At 37.9% G+C, this 18,406-nt stretch overlaps 1 protein-coding gene across 1 annotated transcript in view; it reads right to left on the minus strand.

The window, feature by feature from the left end:
- The window catches only part of FGD6 (FYVE, RhoGEF and PH domain containing 6), a 72,462-nt gene that overhangs the window by 22,446 nt on the left and 31,610 nt on the right, over positions 1-18,406 (minus strand). Inside the window, exons 4-9 of the mRNA XM_053943394.1 lie at positions 18,197-18,264; positions 18,074-18,104; positions 9,425-9,576; positions 8,513-8,669; positions 7,766-7,853; positions 2,243-2,293 (exon numbers count right to left, since the gene is read on the minus strand). Coding sequence (XP_053799369.1) covers positions 2,243-2,293; positions 7,766-7,853; positions 8,513-8,669; positions 9,425-9,576; positions 18,074-18,104; positions 18,197-18,264 — 547 coding nt within the window. The remainder of the gene's footprint in view (positions 1-2,242; positions 2,294-7,765; positions 7,854-8,512; positions 8,670-9,424; positions 9,577-18,073; positions 18,105-18,196; positions 18,265-18,406) is intronic.

Genomic DNA, 18,406 nt, shown 5'->3' on the forward strand with positions numbered 1-18,406 from the left:
AAAGCATTTAGCACCTTCTGAGTAACTGAATTATAGTCAAGCAGTTCAAAGAAAGGAATAAATTTGATTAAAAGTTCACAGAGAAAAATACCAAACCAGGTAAAACCAAGCCCTTGGGGTTTTTTCCTAGATAATCATTAGCATATTAGTACTGTAGAATGCATATACTTCCCTTATTGTTGACTCATATTTGGAAAGGAAGTATGTTAAAAGACAGAGCTTTCTGAACTGAAAGGTTCAGAAGCTCATTAAGCCATATAAGAAACTAAACAGACACGAATAAAAAGCCTCCTAAGCCAATTGAAGGAGAATTTTTGTAAAAGATTGTCACGAACCAAGGCGATGCAAGCACAGAGTCAAACAGTTAAGACACAGAGCACATATCGAGCATTTCATCAAAATTTAAGTTGAGATATAGATGTCATGGAACCAAGCAAGCCTGCTGAAATGTAGCTGGTGGTCTCTTCCTAGGTAATGCTGGAGCTGCTTCAGGCAAAACCCTTCCCAGCTCCCACTCACATGAAAGAAGATGAAGGGAAATGTAGCTAAATTCACAAAGACAGGAATGAGCACCTGATTCTCTCTGATATACTTTCCTTCATCTCTCAGTTACTATATATATTAGAACCTTAAAATTTTATTTATTGACCTCAAGAAAGATTGAAGACTTTTAGAGAGAATTATAAAATTTGCTGGCTAGTGAAAGGAAAGTTCCAGGATCTAAGGACTATTTATACAGCCAAGACTAAATTAATCTAAACAACAACATAAAATAATCTATAGGGTCAAAGTACATAAACAAAGTGCTTTTTGGCAGGGAAGAGCATTCCACTTATACCACTTAGCTGAAGTAATGTATTCAAATGAAGGTCAGCAAGAAGAATTGTGCTGTTTGGTTTTTTTTCCAAGAGTACTAATGACAACCAAACCTAGTCTCCCTCTCCACTCCTACCCTTCACTCCCAGGCTCTGGAGTGGAATTAAACAACTAAGCAACGTTAGAAGTAAGATAAGCTTAATTATTACAAGAAATATCTTGGTGACTAAAGATTAGATTTTCTTTTCTTACCCAAATTCTAAGATGGACTACTAAATATGTCAAATGTCAAATTAACACTTATTCATTACTATAACTTAGCTTCAGCTTCTATCTTTGATATAAGAAGGGAGAGAAAAACACTGTGAAAGATATAACTACAAGAACCAGAGAAGCTCGAGAAACCACAAAAAAGTGAACTATATATTTAGGTTGTTCTCTTTTCAAGTGGTCAGCTGTAGTGCAAGTATTATTTGGTTCACAGCCATAAGAAGTGCAAGATGAACTTTTCTATCTCTTGAAGAGCCATAAGTTAAAATATTTTTGGCTTGTATCTTCAACATACTCAAATATGTCAAAATGTCCTAAGAAATATATTTACTCATATATTTCATGGTATTGTACCAGCAGACAAAGTAAACTTGGCTCAGTGCATGAAAGGTGTTCATTTAATTGCAGTTCAATCAACTACATCTGCACAACTCTTCTAAAGGTAATGGACTTGCACAAATGTGACAGGATCTCATGCAAATGAAATGGAGACATTGACTGGGGGGTATCTTTTGTACTGCTGAGGCACACTCTGAAGAAGGAAACAGCCTGAATGTGCATTGCATTTAAATGCTCGAGTTAAACCACCTTAATCCTGCACTACTGTGAAATGTGTGGTCCTGTCCTCTTCATCACCTACTACTTCTCATTTCCTCTGATCTCCTTTCTCCCCACATGCAGGCAAAAACCTGTGTAAGTAACATGTGTTTGTGCAGCTTCTGACAACTCAAACTGCAGAACTCCTCAGGTAAAATTACCCACGGCAGCTCCTTGATCTTGCTCACTTCTGCCACATGGTTGCTTTTCCTGGCACAAAGAGAGAGGAGGAGACCAGAAAGGCTCATAGCTGGAGAGTGCATGCTGCCTATTAAAGGTCTACATATGCAAGGGAGTGCCTCTTTCAATGGCAGTGCCTAAAATATCTGTTTAAACTGCCTGTGGAACTTAACTCTTATCTCTCGGTTTCAATTCAAGCATGAGTTGATATGACTGCTAGCCCCAAACTTTTCTGAAACACGAGCTTGCAATCTTTTAGTACCTCTGCTGAGAAACTTAGAACTAAATAGAAAACATTTCTATTACTGACTTAGCATTTTGCATTTAAAATCTTGAAGCATTGGTACATATGCTATTATTTCTTTAAAGAGACATTTACCTTGAGTATCCCTATAGTCTGCCGATTCTTCTAGAAGATTCTTTAAATAATCTGTATAAAGAAAAAAATAATATAGAGATAGTTTTGTTAAATAAATAAACAGCATCAGACAGTAGTAAACCCCATCTTTTTCTTGGAAATCTGCTGTTCAGACCTACTACTTAATTGACAAAGATCTACTACTTTATTTTTTAAATCTGTCAAGGTAATAACAAAGTGAAAACTAGCATTTCCATAATGAAAGTATATCAGCAAAGAGACAGGTTACTGAAACAGTGGTCTTCTCCAGTGAAAAGTCCTATATTGTATATATTATTCCAGAAAAAAAAACAAGCAAGTGAAAAATTAGTACATACTTGCAATCATTTAAGCTGATGCAAAAAACTTATAAAGATGATAGATATTTGTCTGAACATCTAAACTAGTCTATAGGAGCTAATAAAAAAAAAGTCCACCACAGAAGATCTGATTATGATTAATATTTTTCGGTAATAAAAACAATATACTTCCCTCAATGCTCAAATAGGCATTTTCAGCTTTCAATGACACATGTAGTTCAACCACGAGATGGCACCCTCGATCCATTCAAGTCTTGGTCGTTTTAAAATCTATTTTACTTTGCTAAAATTAACTCCAAATGTATGACTATACATGAAAGCATCCCCCTCGAGTTTCCAGTCCCTGGCTGAGTGTCTAGTTCATCAAAAAGTGCAATACTCTATCAAAGATTAATATATATCCTTAGAAAAATGTCAATCATATACTCTCTATAAGCTTTGAACTTCTTATAATGAGAAGAAACCAAAACAGAAACATTCAAAGAGATATATATTAGATTGATAAAAGCAACGAATACTGATTTATAATTACCTTTTAAACGAAGTATTAATATTGTGGCAGATCTAATGAAAACTAATTACATGTAATGTAGAAAGCATTCAATTTTAGCTTCTCCATTGTACAAGCTTCATGTAGGAGTGAAATAATTCAACTCCCATATGCTTGCCCTACCCAAATTCATTCTTTCATTCAAAAAGGATCAGGAGCCAATTGTTCCTGCCTTCATAAGATGTCTTGCTTCATGCATGCCCCTCAGAGACCATTCAGTGTATTGTAATCTTTTCCTTATGCACAAAATTAAAAGGGAATTATGAAACATGTTTCTTGCAGTAGAAAAGTGAGAGGACTTGTCACAGTTAATGAAAGCTTTGAGAAAAACAGAACTACAGGAAGAGAAACATTTGGCACTGATATTTTATTGTCTGGCAGAGACCTAAGGGAGGACCCAAGGGAGAAGCATGAAGAGCAGGTTGGGGTGCAGGAAGAGGAACCAGCTGGGAGGCAGGGAGGGAGCTCTGGGAAGCATGATTGGCTGGACCATGGGAACACTCACAGCTTTCTGCTCTCCTCAGAGTTCTGCTTGATCATTAGCAGGCTTCAGTTAACATGTGATCTTTTAAGACAAGTCTGACCTGGACCAAAATTTCATCTGCTGTACTCCATCAATATTGCATCCTTCATGTCCCTCAAAATCTTGTGCTGTAGTGGCTACCAGCCATTCCAATGCAGTATTTAGGTGGTCATACATTCCATTTTAAAAGAAGTTAATCTTGCTTCACCTTGGATTGTTCTGGTAAGAGGCTCGTATGAGGGGAAAAAAAATTAACAGGCAGTATTTTGAAAGGAACTGGGAAGAGTTCACAATGGGTTTAATTTGGTTTAACCTGCAGGAACCTGTCCCAGATACAACACCAGTTGCCCTCTCCTGCCCTGCCTGTGGATGGGTGGTCTCTCAAGCTGGAGCTGTGCCATGCTGCTGAGGCAGAGCACTCTTTGGATTTCACCATTAAGCAAACAAATTAAAGCTTTACAATTACAACTTGATCTTCATTGGAGCCAGCACAAAAGACTCCAATGGGAATCTCCCAGTATAAAAAATGAGTCCCTACAGCTCATACAGAAAGAAGGCTCCCAAACCACACACTCACCTCTACAGGCTGGGAACAAGAGGTAAGGTGGGTATAATTTCCTCATCTACAAATGTGCAGCTGGCACTCTAAGACACTGTCCCTGGTACATGAAGACATTCAATTTAACATCCAAAGTAATTGCAGTGGAAACACAAAACCAGAGACCCAAGATGGGAACTAATTTTTTATTGGTATATTCATGCTTTATAACATGTTTCCCAAAACACACCACTCAAACCCATTTATGGATGAGTATTTTCTAGCGTTTTAAATTATATAATCAGTGAATAGAAGAGGTAAAATCTAGATTTCAAAGTAACTGCATTCATTTAAAATTATGTATTTAAAACAGAAGGCAGCCTTTGTCTTACAAAACTGCAGCAGCCAATAAAACAACTGTAAAATCCTGAAAGTGATAAAATAGATAATTTTCATCTTAGTACTCTCTTTATCTGGTAAGTGGACCTCAGTTCACAGTTTCAGAGAAGCATCGGAACAGATATTTTTGTCTCTTCTGTGAACACATACACGAAATTCTGTGCTTACAACAGCCTTCTGGAGGTACTGACATAAACTATACAGACAAGCTGATTTCACAGACATGAAATATGTTGCAGTAAAATTTTTGCAAAAGTATTCCTAGATGAAATAAATACAGAAGTCAGATATTAAGATGAAATGGCATCTAATGTCTTTGCAAAAAAAACAACTCCCCTCTGAAATGAGCTTTTGTTGTTCAGACTAGAAAGACCTTAATCATAACTTCAGAAATTCTTAATTCTGATGGATACCCCAAAGCACAGCAAAAGTAAACATAAAAACACACTAGTACTGTTTTTGTGATGAAATTTCAGTATGCCTACTTCTACCTAACTGTAGCCCTCAGTTCTCTCTTCCCACTTGCTGGGGGAAGTGGCTATCACTTCTTCTGCTTAAAATTATCTTCTGCGTCATAACTACTTTTTGTCTTGGGTTGTCTAATGTAATTAATTTAAACTCAAAGCAATTGTTCCACAACATGCAATTGGCCTTGAGTCTGACAACTCTATTTCCAACCTGCAAAGCCACAGAGTGCAGAAAGGCTAATTTTTCATCCCACTCAGCCTCCCCTCACTATAACCCAGTCAAGGATAATAAAAGACATCCCCTGCCAACCTTATGCTGTGAAAAAGAGGAGAGAGGTTTATCCTATGACAATCAAGAGCCTGCTCATATTGCACAGTCTCAAGTCATCTTCTCAAATTAGAGGTTTTCGGGAGAAGAGAATCACCTCCTTCATTTCTCTTAGAAATCAGAGGCCTCTGATTAGCTTCCCCCATAAGCTATCTAATATTTACTGTATAGTGCTCAGGGCCAGTATGTGAAGAAGTGGAAGTGCACTTACTGGACTGGAGAAGCTGTATAATTAAACAGCAACAGTGCTGAACTCTTTGTCTCCTTGGCTGATTTATGAGTCCACCTGGCTCCTGCTTTTGTTAGCACAAAAGTAACTCCACTTCAAAGCACTGCAACAATCTTGTGATGCGACTGAGTAGCAGCAGGTTACCAGTACAAAGCTGTCCCACTGACACAGAACATCTAAATAGGAAGAAATCCCTGCTGACTCAGGCCTGACAGCTTCATTTCCTGGATTATTTTCATTCTGCTGCACTTGCCCTCCTCCCCACAGATCCCCCCCTCTCCGGCCTAGGCAGCTGCTCCATCACTACATCTCACCCACTGCAACAAAAGACACAAATGTTCTGCATGTCCTCCAGATGTTCATGTAGCACAAGTTTATAGAGGCATTGCTCAATATTACACAGAGCTGTTGGAAGGTAACTAAGCAGATGGGTCTTCCACAGAGACATGGAAGAGTCAGAACTCAAGGGCAACATACATGAGACTGAACAGGCTGAAAATGAAACAGATCCAAAACATCACTCTCTAGCTCCAACATAATTAAATTCTTGGCTTGATCTCTTTTATTGTTCACACAGTACAAGAGAAAATTATGTTTCTAAATTTGCCACCAGCATGGCAATCCCATTCCTTTCAGCAACATTTGCAGGTGTATTTAAACCCTGGCAGCCACAATCAGGTCTGCAGTCTGGGGACCACCACAATAACCCCCATCAGCACAGGATGAGGCTTTTTTCAGGCCTAAAACATTCTGTCCCAGCCACAATGACAGCTCACCATCACAAGGAATTCCCCTTCAACATCTGAGTTTTGTTTCAGTGCCATCCATCCCTGACATCTCTCACTCTGCTGCATATATTGACAATGGCATTTGCTCCATCCTGATCCTCTATTCAACTAAACTCCATTTCAATCAAAACCTTTCAACTTACCCAAGGCTCCACTGATTTTGAAGTGTATAACAAACTATACCACGCCCTAAGTGAGTATCCTTTTAAAATAAAGCAAGATGCCATTTTATGGGTTGATTTCATCAATTAAGTATCATTAAGATTTTCCCCTATAGAGTATTCAATTTAATAAGAGCTCTCCCCCTTTTTTCAATACCTTGAGTTTAATGAGATGATTAAAATGAAAAAGTTGATGTTAATAACTTGTAAACTGCTCTATAACACTTAAATCTGTATCTGCCACAGCATCACTAGTCTAAGTACATGCTGGGGAAATGCCAATGAGCTGCTACAGAGCCAAAAAAAAAAAGGTCACGGAGCATTTTATTTTGCAGTTACTACATAAACAGAAGTTATTTTTAAATTGCTCATCAAGAAGCAATGGCTCTCAAAAACAATGCCTTAAGTATTTCCAAATCCTTACAGGAGCCATCCCCCACTTATAACAAACACATCTCAAAATACTTCACAAAGGAGGCCTCTGTCACTGCCCTCCCTTTACAGACAAAAAACCCCACTGCATCATGGAGGCGACTTGCTCAAGGCCACCCAAATGCCAATGCCAGAACAGGGTACAGAGCCCAGATTTCCTAGCTACAGATCAGCTCCTCAGCTGGCTCTGGTAGAAAGTCTTAAGCATTTAGTGGTGTGCACTAAAAACATGTGTTTTGCCTTTAAAAGAGAATGGATTTTACAGACAAAACACCTGGGTGGGGAAGAAATGGAGAACCTACTTACAGAAGTTCACAGTTGCATAGATATCTTTCTTCTCCCTGCTCCAATTTTCCATACAGCCTTTTTCATTTGTTAAACCTTCATCACCCCAAAAAACCCATAAAAGCAAAACCCAAAGCAGAACCCTTTGAGGAAATTACAGGCTTCTATTAGCACAGATTCAAGCAAAAACCATCCCAGGTTTCATGTTTTCTATGTACTGTTGAATCTACCATCAGAATACATCACAGTGCTGGAAACATTAGGACCTTGCTTGTGTATCTTACCACAATCAATATTAGCAAGAAAAGCCTCTAAACCCATGTCAGGTTTTAAAATAGATTCACATATTGTGACATGTTTTAAAAAAACCTCACATATCTGAGGTCAGATAAACACACTTTACAGATGAATACAACTGTCTGAAAACAGGTGTCCTGGGGCACATGAAGACTGGCTTCTGAAGCCTGCAAAAAGCTTGACTGTACCTGTCAACAGAAGCCTGTATTGGGGAATCCTCTGAACTGGCTTGAGCAAATAGTGCTTGAGGGCCAGACTAGCACAGCGGGGGCTCATCTGAAAGAAACACCCAAAATAAATAACAATTCCACAGCAGTCAAAGGTTCCAGCAAAAGAAAACATGCCTCCAAACAACTACTGATTATACTGGATAAGCTTTTTATCTTTGAAAAGTGATACTGCCACGCTGTTAAGCAACACACTACAGAGCAAGCATTTCCATGTGGAAGACTGCATGCAAAATTACCCATGCCTGAAAGACACTAGTAAGCACTCATATCTGTAGATTCAAAACAAGTGCTTTGACCTAGGAGGAAGAGAAGTAAAGCTTCCAAGAAATAAAGGAAACAGGATAGCAAGGGCGACATGCTCCTTTGTGATCGCTGTCAGTGTTCATTAGGCAAAAAGGCAGAGAAGACAGGAGTGCTCACTGCAGAAGTTTTAATTAATCCACACCTCTAAAGACAACACAGAATTAAAAGATCCATGCTTCAGAAATGCTAATTATCTTGAGTTTGCATTCAAAATAATCTGAAACTGAAACTCTGAGTAATTCAAAAGGGCTCTTGCCTTCTTCCTGTCTTAAGCCAAGAGTGCAGAAAAAAACCCAATCACCAAAACACAAACAAATTAAGGACAGATTCTAAAGCCCAGTGAAGGATCACAACTGCTAAAAAGTCACAAAACAGGATATACCATAAAAAAGAATACAATACCTCAAAGTCTTTGACTACTGATGCAAATCCTGGATTCTTCTTACACTGTTCATCTAATAATGCAATATTTTTATCAAATTCTTTGATGTAAGTTGAATACATCTTTAGGTAGGGACCCTTTTTAACAAATATATCAGCAATTCTTTGATGCTCAAGCCTAGAAACAACAACAAAAAAGATGCAATTAGAGCTAAAAAGAGCATACTTCTTAACCCTACAGCAAAACAGCTCTCTTTTTCACAGTAAGATGTGCTAGTTTATGTTCTGAACAAAAAGCTTATAGCAGATAGGTAGCCATCTCAGTTGTTATTCTGAAAAATCTTATTAGGCATACATCAACACACTAGTGTTAGATAACAACCACCTAATATGCAGTCTTTTAAAAATGGTCTTGAACTGTTTGAACACTTCAGTTCAAGGTGAGAAAAGTCCTTACCCATTGCAATGCCTTTGTCAGTAGGTTTTGTATAGCTCCACCCACCAGTGGTAACTGAGAATGATCTTCAAGGCGATTGTGGCTGTCAATCAGCGCTGTGCCTGATCAGTAGATCTAAACTACCTCTAAAATGCAAACCAGTCTTCAGAACAGCCTGCTTTTTCCCTAATGAAATCAGTGCACTTATCATGCTCATGCAGGGACCAGAAACTTCAATTAAAAATGAAATTTCAAATAAAAACTGTGATTGCTAGAAAAATGTATTAGCATGCCTTCTGGACCTTTTGGGATGCATCTAAATGGCACAAAAGCACATCTAAATGAAAAACAATCTCCTATACTTTCAAAGTACATTCTGACGTTTAGGAAGGTACATGAAACACAAACAAGAGTCAAACCATGATCACATGAAGTCACATAGGCCCCCCAGATAAATTTCAACATCAAAGGAGTGGAATCCCTTTATTGATAGTCACCAGTGAGATAATCGCTCTTCCAGTTCCCTCAGGAGGTCCCGATTGAGTTCGTAGAGCTGAGGTAGGTAGTAGAGGATCTGATTCAGGATTCTGTCCTCAATCACTGGCTTTCCAAGTTGCCTAGAGGCATGTGCCACAGCATCCCGGAAATCCTGCCGGAGTACAAAGAGGACAGAAACCCCCCTTGCCATGAGTGAACAGCCTTCAAAGCACCAACACAGAGTGTGCAACCGAGTTCTCATCTCAGACTTTCCAGGCACTGCTCCCTATTACCAAAGGCAAGGCAGGTACCATCTGGGTTATGTTTTTCTGCAACTTCCATTTACTCCCCCTGGGAACGCCTTAATCCTTTTAGTTTGACGCTGGAACTTTACTTTCTTGGTCCTGTATACATAATATAGAAGTTGTTCATTATTTTCACAACAAGCCCTTAAGAAATGTGTTAGAATTACTTATGAGGACACTAAGGTGGGCTAAACAAGGCTTGTATCTGCAAGGTTATTGTCAGCCTAGAGTGTCTTCTTGCAAACATGTAAGTAAAAAAATAGTACTTTTATATCAATTAATACAATCATAGTACCTTACTTAAAAACCATCCTAGTGTTCATAACTCATCTACAAATGCCATTTTGGAAGGCAAAACTAGGGTAAAAAAAATTACTGTATGTAGAAGCTCTTCTATATACAGGAAAATTAACATCTAACAAAAAGATACCGTAACAACATGGGAATCACAAGATTTCAAATGTTGGCAATGATCAAAGCCAACACTGACTGGTACCTTTGAAACATTTACAAGGGAGGAGGAGCACCCTACTTAGTCTTGAAGGATCTTACAGCATTTTTATGCTATAACCAGCTCCCAACAGGACAGAGCTGAAGCTCATTGGTCCTCATTAAAGTATTCAAAATTAAAATATTGACCCCACACAAATCAGCATTGTCAAGATTGAAACTCAGTATCCATTATTCAGGGTATTTTCCCTATTCACAAGCAAACAAATCTTTCAAAAAGTTCAGCACTCTAGCATTTCACTTGAAAAACAACACTGTCTTAACTGACAAAAAAGAACATATAAATTACATAGTGTTACATATTACTGTGTCTCACTTAAATTTGGGCAAAAAGAGAATCAAAACAGCTCTTTTGGAGTTTGTGGTTAATGAAACCTAATATCACATGCATGATCTGCAGATTATCTTGAAAAAAAGTAACCAACAAAATGTTCTAAGCACAGTAATAAGTTATATTTTAAATGTGCATGGTGTCCATGCCTGTCTTTGGAAACCTGTAGGGACCTCAGGTTGAGGAAAAAAAAAATTATCCCCCCTTTTACCCCTCCCCAGGTCTACTACTACAGCTCTTATTAGCTATCCCATCAGTCCAGCATCTGGCACTATTTCGGGTCTCTCAAACTGAAGCCTCAACTTTCCCCTGCTCTCCCTCTTCATTGCGTCAGCTCTGGCAACATGAGCTCCAGACACGCTTTCTTGCTTTTTGACCCTATGGGTCACAAAGGCTGTGACTGGGCAGTTCTGACAAGAAACTGAAAAGAGATACAGGGCACTGGCTGTAACTGGGGAAGGCTGAGAACTAAATGCAAGGGAGTTAAAAAACAGATGGTGCTATTCATATGGAAATGTTCTGGTCTACATCCTCCATGCAGACTAGTGACACATAGGTTAACTACCAGCTGCATCTTATAGGTTTTTCTGACCCTGGGGCATTGCTTAACACTGAAATGATACATGGAATTACAATGGCAAAAGCTCAAATGAGGCATTCTGGAGAGCTTCATGCAAAATGCATCATCATATTATGATAATATTCTTCCCCTGCCCCCAGTTGTATGCACACACAATGTAGTGTATGTATTCTGCCATAGGATGAGACAAGAATTTTCTTGGAATGTCATAAGGCGACTTGCATGATGAAAAGCAAAGCAGTTTTGTCTGCACCATTATCAACAACCCAGGCTTTCCCCCGACCGAACAACAAAAGGAGAGCAGGGAGCCAGGTTTAGGCACCACTAGATAACACAGGAACGTCGGCTGTAGTTAAGAGCATTTATTTAACTTCCAGATACAGCATACAAAGAGTCTGCAGGGCGTTTTCCAAATACAGATTTGGTTTTCCAACTAGCTTGACACAAAGTCCATCAGCATCATTATGGTTTATAGATTATACCATGAAAGGCTCTATCATTGAAACAGCCAACCAAAACTTTACTTCATCACCCTCTACGTCCCCTTCCACAACTGAGTAAACTGAGGAAGTGCTGCAGAGAGGAAATACAGGGGAAAAAGATAATGTGAACCTTTTAAATTTCGAAAGCCTGCAGAACAACAAGAGATAAATTTCAATGCTCTTTTAATTTTTTTTTTAAATTATCTTCATTACTGACTATGCATTTGTCACTGTAATCATATTAAGATTTATTTTTAACCTGGCAGTGGGTGTGAAGTAACTGTCATGCCAAGTTCATCTTGAGATAAACTCAAGAGCTGAATGCAGAGAGCACATGCCTGGGGATCGAGGGTGGGAAAAGAAAAACAAATGTAACAAGGCTGGAATTACCAGTGTTTACACTTGAAAGTACTGCCCTTCTGAGAAAGCAATTTCATATCGAAAAGGACAAAACATAGATCAGGTCTGTTTTAATTACCAGATATAAAAAATGCTCATTTACAAACTAAACCCTGAAATTTCACCCCAAGGGGTGGAAAGTATTCAGATGACAACTTTTAATGCAAGCAGGTGAATGACTTAGAAATTAGAAACTGCAGTATAAGTAATTTAAAGTACCAGCACTTAGCTCCTTCTAAATCTAAATCAGTTCACTGCTAAATAAAAGCAGAATTGCTCTTGCAAATAATATATACATTGCTCTGATATCTGTACATGCCTGCATGATGTGATTTATATTACAAACACATTTAGCACATTGTCCTATATAAAACTGCTGAACAGCACTGCTTTCATCAGCCTGTTCAAAGGCAATCACCTAGGTTGTCCTAGAAATTATTCTGTTTGAAGCAATGCAGCAATCCATTACAAGTGATTTTTAAAGACAGAATTTCTAATTAAAAAATGGTCTTTCAAATACTGAAATCTTACTCATCAAAAAAACTAAAAAAAAAAAAAACTAAAAAAGAAAAAAAAAACAAACTAAAAAAGAAAAAAAAAAAAAAAAAAAACAAAGCCAAAAAAACCAACTTGCCACACTTTGGAATTAATGTGCTTATTTTACTGAAAAATATTTGCAACTCTAGATGTGTTTCATATGCTGCATGGCAAAACCCAAAATATTATGCTAGGTATAATGAATCACCCCAGCTTCTTACCAGGATTTTTTTTTTTTTCCCTTTCAGAAGAGGGGAGGGTATTGTACATTTTTTGAAATGCTTGTTTACAGTTTCTAGTTTTACATTATATTCTGGTCCAATAATAATCTTCTGATATCACTTCTTACTGATACGGTATAGGTAATTGTTTTCACACAGCTACTTCAAGAGGACAGCACACATTGCCTCCCTTGGAAAGAACTTTCTTTTCAAACCAGAAACAGTTTTAGTCTATGCTAGGCTAAGACAGCCTCCCACAGGGTACCTGTCCACATGAAAATCTAGTCTATGCATATTCAAGGTTTCTGAGCACATGCTGTTGCCGAATTGTTGTCTGATAAAGCACTTCCAACTTGAAAAATGTGTAGGAAATTCTATTTATCCAGTTAGTATACACTCCCCTTATAGCTGTGGAGTTTTTAAACAATATTTGAGGAGGTTACCATCATTGCTGCTTTTGTTTCCTCACACCACTCCTTCAATGCAACTTCCTTAAACAAGCAAAAAGGCTGTGATATCTGGTAATTCTGATCCTGTTCTGAATCACCTGCAATCAGCCCAGGCACTTCCCCTCTGCAAAGGCCCTGACGCAAAATGCCTCAGTTCTTCCCATCAGAGGATTCCCAGCCTGCAGTGATCTGCCCGTGTCAGTCTAAGGAGCAAAGGACAATTTTAGCTGTAAACCAAAAGAAGTACTGAGCAGACTAAAACCCCACTCACTGCTGACTGGGCCAAGTGCACCTTCAGGTACCTAATAGTTGAATGAAGATAATTTCAAACGGGTGAAATTAAAACTTCTTGCCAATTTAACAGGAAGAGAAAGTACTACATAATCTAAACATAGTCATGTATTCTATTCCTAAAGCTTCAACCAATATTCATCTTAGATCTGTTCTCCCAGAACATACCATCAGCAAAAAAAAAAAAAAAAGAAAAAAAAAAGAGAACACTGAAGAACTGAAGAACAACTCCCCCAGCTAAATACACCCGCAGAATAGCTCAAATATCAGTTTAATTTAAGGAAAAAAAGTATGTTTGCACTTGGGTGCTTTTCAAGGAATATACACACATACAGACATCCTATGGTGAAGGAGGAGGGAAGAGGAGGAAGTTTCACAACAGCCAGGCTGCTAGATGTGACAAACTGTAAACATGACTGCTTAGCAATACAGCTACAGAAGATTTCACAAATAGATTATTTAAAATATAAATAGGCACTCCTAGCTAGAGTCAGACAATTTGCCATAAACTGCTAAGTTAAACTACAGCAACTATAGTTAATCAAGACTATGACTCAGTGTGGATCATATTTTTCAAACATATGCCATTACTTTTGGAAAGCTGCCAAGCAATTCCACACCTTTTGTCTCAAGTAATAAAATAATTTATAAGCCTTTAATGAAATAATGTATTTGATTTTTTTACAATAATCAATGATTTGACTGTGCCATATTCCCAGAATGTGATTTCAGGAAATAGGCTGGGTAGTAGAACAATATTTCCTTCTAAACTAAAACGATTTTATTACTCTTCTTAGTAGAAGGACTACAGTTCGAACTCATTGTCAAATATCTTAGCAGTTCTACAGTACTTCAGAGACCAAAAATTTATCAACATTTTCACGTCAGGCTGGTCAAATATTGAAATTTTGCAGATGGAGGAAAAGGAGTTGGATGTTGAGAGAAGTTTTCACGGTCAAACAGTACGTCAGTTGTAAGCCAGTACCAGATGTCAGAATTTTGCTCCAAAGGCCATAACTATTTTATTTTTTATTACATTCTTTTTTCAAATCTACTATGAATTATTTTTCACAATGCTTAGCTACAACAGACATCAGTTTATATCTATCTATCTATCTTAGATGTATAAAACTATATGTAGTTTTTATATACAGAATTTTGCCATTTTCTTCTGAAAAATGGTAACATTAAACCAGAATTTTTCACTCTTGTGTCTCGGGAAGGACACACAACAGAAAACGATGCTTGACCTCTTATCTGCCTTCTGCAGTAAGAGGTTGATCTTGTGGCTGCAGAAATGCTAAGAGGTGCCTGCTGACAAGCTCCTACTTACTCTGTCTCAGAGTCCAAATATGGACAGAACAGGGGTCTAAGTCAGAAGCACAGATTTAAAGGCTCAGGCAAAAGCCCACAGGCCTAAGCTTTTCTTTTCACACAGCAAAAAGTTACACACTAAGCCTTGCAGTGGAAGGAGTCATCGCACAAAACCAAGTTCCTCTGCTGGACCAGAAGCCTTGCTGCATATACCACAGCAGCAGGGAGGAAGCAGAATCAAAAAACAAAAAGAGTGGAGGGTTTTGGCAAAAGAACAAAATTCAGAACAAAAATGTACCAAAAAATGACAATAAATAAGCCAGACAGCTTACCCTCACAGTGCCAGGACACTGCTGAGGAGGTCCTCTCACTCATGCAAAGCAAACCATCTCCAAAGAATCCCACAACAAAGAAGTACAAAGGACACCAATCCCGCCTTGCTCCTTTTTCCAGGAACACTGGGTGTCTTTTAGGCACAGGGCAACTCAGAGAGAAGTGATAAGCTTGTTTCTCTTATGTCACTTGTGTTTTACACCCAGTTCACTGTTTCTTTTTTCTGCAAGTGTCCTTAGGAAAAAATAGTACTTCTCCCATATTCTCAACCCCGGCTCACTCTCAGGAGGCAATCCATGAACCATCTCATAAACATGCATACTGAAGAGCTAGTTTGATTTAAGCTCCTTTGTTTCCAGGACTTTCTAAAAGCATTTGACTGGAATCTCACCCTAAAAGAGCACTAATACAGTAACAGAAATACAGAGAATTCAAGATTACATCTAATGTTTGATCACGTCCTCAAGCAAATCCATTTGCTGAGTCTGAGACTGTGTGCTGTGTGAAAAGCCAGGTGAGTCCCTTATCTCTGTTATGACCAGCTTGTTTAGTATTTACAGAAGTATCACCAAGTGTTTATAATTTTGCAGTGTGTCTTCAACAGAAGCAGTCGGATACACTTGTAGCGTGTCACAAGGTCCACATAGGCTGGCACTCTGGTATCTTGGAAGAGTTGCTCCACCTAACTTGACTTTGTCAACATGAAAGAAAAAAATGCTAAAAAATTTCAGTGGTGCTTGTAACTAGTTTGCAGTCACATTCCTACCTCCTCAACTGCTTCAGATTCCACTTCAAAGGCTCTAAGATGAAGCAAATTAAAAAGATTTTTCTTACATCAACAGTCCTCTTCCTTGGCACCATGTGATGCATTTAGCTGACATTGGTAAAACCTACTGAAGAGAGTATTATTCATTTCAGATCATTGCTAATGGAATTCGTCACTAAATTTCCACTAATAGATGGCTCAGAAGGTGCAATGCAGCATCCCTCGATAAGCCAAATCTTTACTATGGGTAAAAGAGCCCAGTCTGGGGAGAATCTAAGTTCTAATTCAGAAATTTGTCAGAGGTTGTTGACTGGCAGTTAGTAAGCCAAAGTGGTCAGTGCACATGAAATCAAGAGGATAATTTTATCAACATTAAAATAATATCCATAAGAAATATATTATTAAATCAACTGATTTAATCATGTGTGTGATACACCAACAAACCCTCAGGCATATCACTCTGTGGAAACAAAAAACTGGGTGTCTGCAACCTTTCTCAGCTACGGCACTTTTTATTTAATGAAGAATGCACACACACAGAGCCTCAAAACCAGTGCCCTCTCTGACAAGGACACTCACCAAGGTTCCTGCTGCAGGCCAACTGACAAGTTAAGGACAAAGTATTTCCTAAACTCCTAGCCTAGCATCCTCCCTGTTAGACCGGGCTGAATACATGTTGATTGTTACTGCTAGCCAACAAAAACATTTCCAATAGTTTTTATTTGGCAGCTAGAAACTAGGAGACTGTCATGAATAGAGTTGCAAATCATCCATTAAAGGAAAAGCAAAACACATCCTACACCACTGCACATCTACACTGTGGGGACAGCTTTAAGTTTATCCCAGAAACTTCCCAGGCTCTCTACTCTTCCCTTTTTCGCATTGCTCTTCTGCTTGCCTGCATCCTCCATACCAACAGCCTTTCTTCCAGTACTGCACATATTACCTAAAAATCTGGTACACTGAAAAGCAAGGATACCTTTAACAAATAAGTTAAATGTCTGAAAAATAGGACAATTTAAAATTACATAGCTTAAAACTTGCCTAGGACAACTCTTTTTCTTTTACCAGTATTTAAGATTGAGTTCTGTATTAGAAACCATGTTGAATATAAATTATATATTAGCTGCAACTGACTGAGCCAGCTCATAAAAACCAAGCTTGAAGAGAATCAAGAAAACAATTAATAGGAGGAAAGCAAAAGAGGAATCAGCAAAAGATGTGGTGAGTTTTTTGTTCCCTGAAAAAAACCCCCATATTACAGGACTGTATAACAGCCATCTATAAGAGCCTTTGTTCCCAGTTTCACAGAACACGCTTCTCAAGGGACTGAGACAGACCAATGCATCTGTTTGCAATATAACCACTTCTATTGCCCAAGGAAAAAAAAAAACACTATGTTTGCACTTAATAGAGTGACAAAATGGTACAAACACATATCAGTTCAAACTTGACAGAAAACACACAAAATAGAGATAGAGAAAGAAAAATTCTTCATTAATTTCCTATTATCACCTTCAACACAGGATGTTTTACACATGACTGATCTGCACAAACACGGATTAAATACTTAACCCTGGCTGTGTACAACACATTGCAGGTACTACAGTCACAGGTGTTATCAGAAGGCAAATGTCTGTCAGGGAGCTGCAGTCTCCCAAAAATACACTGCCATGGTGATGGATGCACCATTACAGCTATTAGCTATTAACTGGATTACTTCAAGAATGTGCATTTTAATGTACCATTTCTAAAATAAATTGTTCCTGTCTCCCCCCACCATTTAAGGAGTTATTCTAACCAAAAACTTTATTTTTGTTGCTATGTACATATTTATAAGCCAGCACAAGCTGGCTTATAAATATGATTCTGATTAACATAAATTGATATATATAAAATTTTCAGTATTCAATACCCACACTCAACTGGAAACTGCATAAATTATTAAGGAGATCCAGAAGGAACCACCAAAATATTCATTCATTATGTAAAATATGAAACATTAAAATTCAGCTTAAGTAGATTAATTTTTATATTTTGAATATGTAGATGCAGCAGAAAAAAGGCACAGTCACTACCATAAAGCCTAAACATAAAACTTTAATAGATTAAACAAATAGAAGAGGAAACTGCTTTTTTTTAAGTACTTACAATGTGTAAGAGCTTTAGCACATCCACAAACCTATCAGAAAAGCAAGAAAAAGCAAACAGTTACATTTTAATTGCCCAATTAAAATAAACTGAGTAGTTATTAAGTATAGCATTGACACTTACACCTTCTCTGAGCTCATGATCTCCTTGGCAATGTGGTAAACCTTTGTTTTCTTTCCAGCTGCCTTACCCTGCAAATAAAATTACATGTTAAACTACGCACCTACTAAAACTGTCATAAAGATCATTTCCAGCTATTAGTTCCTTAAATTCAATGTAACTATTTGATAGTTACTTCTAAGAAAAACACTTCATACTGCTTTGAAATCCCTT

The sequence above is a fragment of the Vidua chalybeata genome, chromosome 5, assembly GCF_026979565.1.
Source record: "Vidua chalybeata isolate OUT-0048 chromosome 5, bVidCha1 merged haplotype, whole genome shotgun sequence".
Lineage (NCBI taxonomy): Eukaryota > Metazoa > Chordata > Aves > Passeriformes > Viduidae > Vidua > Vidua chalybeata.